General features: G+C 33.9%; 1 protein-coding gene across 6 annotated transcripts in view; it reads right to left on the bottom strand.

Moving 5' to 3' along the window:
* Window positions 1-18: 18 nt before the first annotated feature.
* Window positions 19-9,948, bottom strand: part of CNOT2 (CCR4-NOT transcription complex subunit 2) — a 94,757-nt gene continuing 84,827 nt past the window's right edge. For all 6 annotated transcript variants that reach the window (XM_062584527.1, XM_062584506.1, XM_062584496.1 and 3 more), the window contains 3 exons: window positions 9,409-9,509; window positions 8,668-8,812; window positions 19-1,183 (listed from right to left, as the gene is read on the bottom strand). In XM_062584527.1, the coding sequence (XP_062440511.1) occupies window positions 1,097-1,183; window positions 8,668-8,812; window positions 9,409-9,509 (333 nt within the window). In that variant the 3' untranslated portion in view covers window positions 19-1,096. The remainder of the gene's footprint in view (window positions 1,184-8,667; window positions 8,813-9,408; window positions 9,510-9,948) is intronic.

Below are 9,948 nucleotides of genomic sequence, written 5' to 3'. Positions count from 1 at the left end.
TCAAAGTCAACACTGCAGTGAGGAGAGCTTTTCTACTTTATTACAAAGAGAAGAAGCCTTTATGTGGTCAGAAAATACAAGATTGATCTTTTTTTTCTCTTCCTATGAAACGCTGCTGTTCAAACAGCCAGAGTGAATTGTCTCAGTTCACTTCTTTAAGTCCCATCACATTCACTTGGGTATGGATGTCCTTGGCTGCTGAAAATCTGGCCCTTTAGTGCACAGGGCGACAAAGTAGTCCCCTGACCAGCAGTTCCAGAATGTCCCGTTTTCATATATTGCATCCATGCACACCTCCTAAAAATGAGGTACAGCAGGGCAAACATTTTCCAAAATAGATGTCATATATATAATATATACACATTCGTACATACATACCTTTATTCATGTGATGTCCAAAAATTTAAAAAAAATGTACACATTTATTACAAAATCGTAACAAAGACTGGACAGTGTTTTGCTCATTCTGGAAAGATGAAGCTCAGTAATACACAACTCTGGAAACTAACCAGAGATTGCGGCAATATCTTTCTTCTAAACAGTCAGATATTCTTGCATTAAGCTTGGCGAAAACTGCCTTTCAAAAACAGAAGGGGAAGTAAAATGAAGGAAGCAAACCTTGCTCATCTTTCCAAATGAAATACGAGAAGGATCTTCACATAAAAATGCACAAACATTTTTTATTACCAATAGTGCTACAATGAACAATGCAAATTTTGTTGTCTAATTTTTTGTCTTTTTTTGTCATTTTTTTTGTCTTTTTTTTTTTTTTTTTTTTTTTTTTTTTACATTTTGGAAACTAAGTGGTAAACTTTTGTCAGTGTACTCGCTTGTCTTTACAGACTCAAGCTTGTCTGCTGGCAAAAATAAAACAAAAACAAAAATTCAGACCCTGCTCAAACTAAAGAAAAACAATTACAAATTTAGTTGTTGGGCAGCACATAATTAGTAAGGCAGGACCTCAAATGGTGACCCTTCGCATGAGCCAATTGCCAGATCCTCAAGGAATTAAAACCAGGATGCCTGAGCCACATCAGTTCTGCAGTTATGTTGAGTATTGTGCTGAGACAGCCATACCCCAAGAAAAGGGAAGTCTTTAGAAGGCTTGCTGAGCAGGGTTGTAGTTGAAGGTTGATGGCAGATGAGGCCTTTCTTCTAATTTATCATATTCCAGATGGAACTCCTACAATTAAAAACAAAAACAAAACCAGACAAAAGTCAGACAACTAATCATTTAACTGTTAATAACTGTTGATTCTACAGGCCATACTTGAAATGCACAAGTATAGAACAGATCAAGTCCTAACTTACAAATAAAGCAGAAACACAAGATTTTGCTATCTGGGATACTACATTTATATATAAAAAATTTGAGAGAGAAAAAAAAAGCAGTATTCTAAGCTATTACACCTGCAGTGACACTAGCTCTCCTATTTTTTTAAGGTACTTTGCTCTCAGAACTCTAGTTATGATCTCAATTACATGTTTAGTTAAGACAAAAACATACAATTAAGACATTACCTGAATTACTAATAAAAGTTTCTGTCTTTCAACAGTTCAGACATACAGAGACTTATTCTGGAGGACCTGAAGTTTTGGGACATTCTGTGGCATGCTGTCAGGCCTACTGCTAAGTTAAACTAGCTAGGTTTCTCCTCCTTAGTACAAAATTGGAGTACAAAATCTAAAATGATAGAGACAAGCTATTTAAACCTACTTAACCTAGAATTTAAAAAAGTATTCTACCATGTTTTATACTTGAATTTAAGCTTTAGGTTTACCCATCCCTCCTGTACATCTTGAGGAATGAATAAAAGCTCCTTGCTACTACATACTTTGGCAGTGTCTTTCATGAGAAATTCTGTTTTACAAACAACTCATAGAATAGAAATCTTTGCCATGTACTGGCATGCCACACAAGCTATTGATTTTTAAACAAGCAGCTTTGTCTCGCTTGCATGATTGTTTGAATTTTACAAGTGTCTGATTTGCATAATCACAAAATATTTCAGTAATCCAATATAAACTTGTATTCTGACTGTAGCAGCTATTAAAAATCAGAATGTAAGCACCCCTGATGTCTAAATGCATCCTGATTATCATACTGAAAAGCCCACCTTTCCTGCTTTTCTGTGACCCTGACTTGTGTATACAACCCTAATTAGTGCACAACCTTGACAGGTGGTGCCTGTAACTTCATATATGCAAAAACATACAAGGACTTGCTTAAATCTTGTATTTCTCAAATCCTTTCTGCAATTTAGCTGCATTTCATCCATCCCTATATTATTTTCATTCAAGAATTAGAGTACGCAGAAGCTTCAGAATTGTTGTTTAAGGCTACTTCCTGTTAGTTCAACAATGACTACTTTGGACATACATAGCAATTTATTTAGCCTAATTCAACAGAGAATCTCAGCCGAACGTTATTTGTATCCAGAGAGCAACTCTATCCTACTATTTTTATGTACTGATGAAAACACAGAGTACTGAATAGATAGATTATTTAGAAAACTCCATGAAGCAGTTAAGTACTGTAGTATTTCAGTTTTACAGGTAGACAAACTAAAGAACAGGTCAAGGCAAGACAGGAACTCTAGGAAATTAAACTCCCAGACCTCTTTTCTTTAAAGCAAAGAAGGTTTATCTAACACTGAAAGAACATTCAGCACAGTAATGAAACGAATGAGGGAATAATGCTCAGAATTTAGTAAGTCTGTATTCCCCAGAGAACGTTGTCCCAAAACCTAGAAAATCCTAGCAAAAGATCTATGCGAGGTTACAGCCATCTGCACCAAAATGTTGTTCATCTACCTCATTTCTGGTTCCTACTCTCTACTGTAGCCTAGAGTTTTTTATAGCACACTTCCTGCAGCCTTTAAGTTCATTATGTAAGTTAATTTTTTTGGCATTCCTAATCAACACTGCATGCCAGTTGATGTATGTTCTTCTCTTACGCAGATGCATATACTCATGTTGATACTGAAGAGGCACCACCTCTCTTCTGTCAGAAGCAAGCAAGATCAATGTGTAGAAATCTATGCAGGTATTTGAGGGACAGAGGCTGGTCTAGGTTAAGGTCTTCAGTAATTCTGAAGTCATTTTATAATAGAAAAAAATACCTCTCGAACTTCTCTCCCATTCATGTCTTTCAAAGTTTCCATTTTGCACATAATCATGGAAGGGTCTGCAGATTACTATCAATCTATGGTCAGCTGTTGGGAAATTGCTTCTTTAACAAAATTGTAAACAAAAGAAAGGGTTAATAATAAAAGCTTAGATCAATTACCTGAACCTCCACATGTTCTGAAATGCCTTCAAAATTACACATGGAAACCAGCTACTTAAACTGGTAAGGCAGCATCAGTAGCCTAGAAAAGGCGTTTCCAACCTTAATGTGGTTGTGTGCTGCTTTTGAAGTAGTAGCTCCAAGCGAGATGTGTGTCTCAAGGAAGTGTTCAGTCACTTGGGCAGTGCTTTGTGTTCCACAACTTGGAAACTCCTCATTTAGAAGAAGAACTATGATCTCCTGCCAAACTTTCTTTAGAAGTATGCGACTTGATACTTCTTATTGGCACCATTTAACGTTTAACATAAACAATCTTAAAATAGCTATATAGGATGCCGGAACAGCCTTTTAGATTTGCATTCCTGTTTCAGTAATGCTAAATTCCAGCATCCAATAGTACGTAAGAACACCTAAAGTTATATTCAACAATGTCAAAAAAGAACTCACTGACCAAGTATTTGAAAACTACAAGACAATTATTTATTACATATAGAAAAATACTTTCATTACATGTACTTTATGTTTTTGTTTTTGATTCCAGGGGCCACCATTAGTTTAGGATGTGAACAATAATGCTGATATTTTTCAATGTAAACAGATACAAATAAAATGTAAAAATGCTACTTATCTATTGACAAACATTTGTTACATTGTTTTAATAATTACTTCCATATGGAAAATAAAATTAAATAGTTCTAATTAACCAAGAATAATGAATACTAAATGCGTGTGGGGAAACACATAGCATGTGCAACACTAAATGAATTGTTATATGCAATGAAATCAATCACTTCTTATGTCATTCTGTTAACTTGTTTTGACTGTTAAAAGTTGCATCAGCCTGTGCATATATGAAGTTCAGTAGGTAAGTAAGCTAAAGATAAAGGAGAATTGTTTAAGGTGACCCACAGCTTTGATAGAAAAAAAACAAAACAAAAAATTTAGCCAAACAGGAAGTGTCCTGAGGACAAAATATTCTGGACTGTGTTGTTTGTAAAAGGAGTTGTCAGAAACAGCATGGCTAGCTCTAAATTGCAAATAGGACTGGAAAAGCAGTATTTACACTGACTTAAAGATGGATGCAAAGACCCAAACTTAAATTAGGGACTGAATTAAAATGCTATGGCACATATTTATTAATAGAACAGATGCAACTTTCTAGCAATTATAAGAGTATTTCATTTAATTTTGATCCTAAAATATTAGCAAATCATTTAATACAGACAGCAATCCTTACAAGCAAATAAACACTCTGAAATTTAACCTCATGTCCCATAAAAAAATTCCACCTTTTATAAATACTAAACCGAAGGATAAGGGCTTTATAATCTTGTTCCTTAAATGGGATTAGATCTCCTTACTTTTCAAAGGAGAAATTCCAGAAAGTTTACTTCAGACAATTTATATCAGGATTTCAATAAATGTGCATTTGTAGAAGGCATTTTTGGTCTCATATCCACTTCCCTTCCTCTCTCAATTGAGTCTCTCATGTCTCCTCAACAGAAGCAAACTATATAGCCAGATCCTCAGTGAAAAATCAAAGTGTCCTTAACCATACTGTACTTTCCACAAGCCCTAGGATGAAAAACCATATACACAGTCATATCTGTAATCAGCATTTTCTTGAATTTTGTTTTCTAATTAAGGTGAATTTGAAGATATTGTCATTCATATTTTCTTGCCATTTAACCACATCTCAACATGAAATTGGATTTTATTTCCTAACATTTTAGGAATTACCCCATTACTCTGCTATTTTGATGCATTTCCTTCTTTAGTCCATTATCTGTTGTGAATGTAAAGCCTACTCTTTACTAAAGAATGTTATTTGATATTTTACTGAAAGAATTTATGCAGTCTGCTTTACTCAGATTTGTTAAAAGCAATCTCAGACACCGTCAAAAAAATCCATTAATCCAGATCAGTTTTATGCTTTTACAGACCTTCTCAAAGTTTAGTATATTATCCAAAGTAAGCAGCTAATATAGTTATATCTATTTCAATGCAGTGTAACTTTTATAATTGAGTTATTAATTTGTAGATACAATAAAAACACAAGCTCATACTTGTATAATGCAACAGATCTGCGAAGTATAACACACTAAAGTATGTGCTGCAGTATATTTGAGCATATATAGAAACAAAAGACAAGTTTATAAACCACCTTGAAGAATAATTTTAATTTGCACATAAGTGATAATAATTTACCAGAAATAACTCTCGTCTGACTGTTTCAAAGCAGCGTTAATCAAACCATTAAACAGCAGTTACTATTGTGGCCTTCTACGGAATAGATTCCCAGTATTCACTACTAATAATGTACATGTTATTACAAGAGACTGGAATTTACCAAGATACTTTTTTTTTAAATAGCTTCTTGTATTTTTATTTTGTGAAGCTTCAATTACTACTTCTGTGTTTGTTAGAACAAAACATACTTAGTCATATTTTTCTTTGCATTAAAAGCAACATTTAGTCCAACACTAACATTCTTGTTATCACTCCTCTGCCTGTTAGGAAATCTTAACTCCCCAAATTAATACCAGAGGTAATACTATTAACATACAATGCGAAGATCATACTTGACACTTATCTATGTAAGAAATTCTTATCATAGATAGAAGCCTGTCACAAAACTTTTTCCAAGTGACTCCTTTTCCAAGTAAAAATAACAATTTTTTCTCAAACCCTTCTCTAGCTTCCCTTGATCAATAGTCAGCTTGCCTGATATACCTCACACCAAACTAAAATGAAATATCAAGAACATTATTTTGAAAATGTTCCAGTTTCAATTTTTGTTTTAATAAATATGCAAGCCTAGAAGAAAAGATTGTCTCTTCCTAGGGACTTTCAAAAACTGTGTCCTATTAGCTTACTGCTGCAGGTGAAAAATTTCAGTAAAGAATATCCCTCCCCTTAATAGCCATTAATTGCTTCTTAGTGTTGGAAGAATTATTTTCAATATGCAAAGTAGAGAAAAGAAATTAATGTAGGTTTTCAGGGCTAAAACATTTGGAGAACAGCAGTGATTAGTATCTCTTTCATCACAGCGCCCTGATGGATGCCTACTATAGGAAGCTAGCTATCCTCTAAAGTGGAAGGATATAATATACTAATTAACAACTGAAGCACTGGATGCTGAATTTCAGGACAGCACTTCAGACTCCAGAAGGAGAAAATACTTCAAAAGTAAGGCTTAAACATCAAGTAGCTGTTTGATACATTTCTCCTACAGGTACAGAAAGAGCTGACACTAAAGAAGTTGCTATCTGTATAAAATGGGCACTACCTTCCTTCTAGTAAAATACATTCTGTGTTTCCAAATAGGGTATAAACTCAGTCTGATACACATTGATATATGCACTTGGTTGAGGCTGTTATTCTTCATTAATAACTGAAACACACTGGGTTGATTCTGTGAAAAAGGATCCTAACCTTTAAAAAAGTTCCCTCTCTAAAGATCTCAAGTATAAATAAAATACGTTTAAACAGATTCTCAGGAAACCTAAGGGAGTATATCAAATAACTAACCAATAATTCAAGTGAAAATTGAAAGTTAACTTTTGTTTAGCCCCCCCCTTTTTTTTTGAGGGCAATGTTGTTTTTGTTTCCTTCAATGCTTTGAAATTAACTTGCACATGCAAAAAATGACACAAGTAAAGAAATCTAGGCTATGTTACAGCCACAGGAAGAGCTACAGAGGTAACACGTCACAGATACAAGTTGAAGAGCCTCCCATAAATTTGAGACAAATAAAATGAGAATTAGAATTACTCAGTCCCTCTCTCTTCCCTCAGACTAAGCAAATTTATTGGGTATAAAGAAGAAGAAAAGAAAGAAAAAAAGAATAACCAGCATATCTAGTTAATCTAAACAGCAAACTTCTTCCTATCCAGTAGATTACTTTGTAATGCATTTAACACAGGGGAAAGTACTGAAGTCTATACCCTTCAATTTAAAATTGAAGGTTAAAAACACATTATCAGATATATAAATATTTAACGAAGTATGCCATAATATCAAAGCACATAGCTGCAACTTGATCCCAGAACCGAAATGCCTCACTAGCAAACAATTCAAGAAATCAAGATTCAAGTGAAGGATTTCTGATGGAATGAAATACATATATATGTGGAATGACAACACATAGTTCCAACACGCAGGAATCACATCTGTTGCGTTCAAGGCTTCAAGGTTAATCTGGTCTGATCTGTTAAGTCTTCTTCAGAGAAGAGGAAGAGCATGATACAGTGCATCTACCAAATGTCTGACACTGAAGTTGTATGTGTACTTTGTCATGCATGAATCAGACGTGTCAGCTAAAACTTGATGCAAATCATGCCACATCCACAAAATCTCATATAACAAAAATTAAGTGGGTGATGGCATTCCTGATGAACTATTTAACTCTAATTCCAGCTAGGTGTGACAGCTGTGTGTATACTATGCAAATATCTTTCTCAGGTGCGGCTGGAGCCAAATCTATCACTCGGTAAGACAGGCTATTTTCAAGAGCACACACCTCCTGTTGGGTTGGTGAACATCAGCACAGCACTTCTGTTTACTCAAATAATGCTGTGAAACAGAATTACATTAGGAAATCTTTGCTCTGATTGTGGGGAGGAGAAGAGAAAAAATCACAGAAATCAAGATCCAGCAAGGAAAAGATACTGTATGAGATGGTCTTAAAACTGGGAAGCTATTAATACACTGAAAACTAATCATCTTTGGGGAAGCATGGGGAAAAACAAAGCCCAGTTCTAGAAATTACCTAAGCTAACTCTTTGAAAGGGGAAAGACTGGTGTTCTTTATGGTGTTTTTTAATGCCTCTTGGCCTACCATATAGAAAATGAGCATCTTGAAAATATACCTCCCTCACAAAAAGAAGTAATTTATTTCAAAGTATTCTGATATTCAAACAACAGGGCACAAAATTCCTAGTGTGCTGAAGGAGAGACAATATCTGAAAACAAACCTTGATTTTTAAATTAAAAGTAAGCTGTTCTTGCTCCCTATTTAATTTTCTAAAGCAAAATATTTGCATGCTTGTTTCTAAAATGGCAAGAAGTACTTGTTATTCTGCAATTTGGTACTTGAAAAAATTTTTGTTTTTTTACAGAATTCATAAAAAAGTGACAAGTACTACACGCTTGTATCTCCCAGTGAAAACAGGAAAGAAAGGCAATTCCTCTTTTCCACAAAGAAGCCAGTGATTTAGGGAATCTGTATTCCCTTCCACATCGAATTTAAGATAATGAACTTAAATAGGAGGTCATGAAATCCAGAGGTTTGGGGGAGGAGGCTGCTTTTTACTTTTGTCTTTCTAAAAATACACAGTTGACAGACTTAAAAATTCTGCACAAGGGAAAAGAGATACCTTAGCTACTTTCCTCCAGTTAAGACAGTCAAAGAAGTAATATGTTCCCCTCTCGTACGTATTGGTTTTCATTGTTGGCTCCATGCCGGGTGCCCTGGTGATCCATACTCGTTCTTCTTTGTGGTATCTCCAATCTCGGTTAAATCTTTAATTTTTAATAGGAAGGAAAAATAATTTAAAAAGTATTAGTTACCTGAATCTTGACATCATCAACTATAAGAGTTTATCAAAACTCTAACATATTCAGAACCAAACCAAAATTCCTGAAGCATCATTACACCTGCTATCTCATACCTCTTCCATACAGTTATTACATCTCAAACTGATCACATATGAAACTTAGAAAGAAGTCTTGTAAGTTCAAACAACAAGCTTATTATTATCTACTGTTTTTCATTGAGACGGATAAATTTAATTACTAGCATTTGCATACCGCTTTTCCATAGTGCTTTATAATAACGCCAAATTTACAAGAAACATGCATTTGATTTCCATTGTACAATGAAAAATCCACAAAATGGAGCCAAAGTTGGAGTAGGTATTTTTAAAAGGTTTTCCAGCTTTAGATTGACTAAACTTGTTTTCATTTTTTTCATATATGTAATATTTTTTCAAAATTGCAATATTATATATATATATATATATATATATATAAAAATATATATATAATATAATAAAATAATTGAATTATTGCAATAGATTAAATCATATTATAAAACTGACAAAATAGTTTGAACATACAGTTCTACTGCTGCTAATAGCTGTAATACGTCTCCACCATTCATGTAGTAGAGATAAAACAGGAGATCTTCTCCATATCGGCCAAGTTTTATTGCAGCCAGCTGCAAAAGATCAAAAAAAAAAAAAAAAAAAAAAAAAAAAGGATGAAAAATCACAACAGATAAAGGTAGTAAAACACACTACCCCACTTAAAGCACACAAAGATACAGCCAGAATATACTACTTTCAATGTGCTGTGAATAATGATAACACTAAAAATTATTAAAACAATTCCTTTTTCTTGAAGTTAACTCTTCTAGCTTACAGGACTCAATAGGAAAATAAATAGAGGTAACAAACCCGTAAAAGAGTGTTTTTTTCCCCTGCACTTGCATGCATCTCAATCTACTTTTTACATTTACATGTATTTGTTCAGTTTTACTTCACACTGTGTGAGTAACATTACTACAATTTCTCACAATATTTCTCAATGATTCCTCTAACAGAACTACAATAGGTAAGATCTTTTTCTAAACATATCCAACAAAAAATTCCTATGTT

Source organism: Rhea pennata, chromosome 1 (assembly GCF_028389875.1).
Source record: "Rhea pennata isolate bPtePen1 chromosome 1, bPtePen1.pri, whole genome shotgun sequence".
NCBI lineage: Eukaryota > Metazoa > Chordata > Aves > Rheiformes > Rheidae > Rhea > Rhea pennata.
The sequence above is the reverse complement of the archived record's forward strand: the minus strand, read 5'-3'. Positions and strand labels throughout refer to the sequence as shown.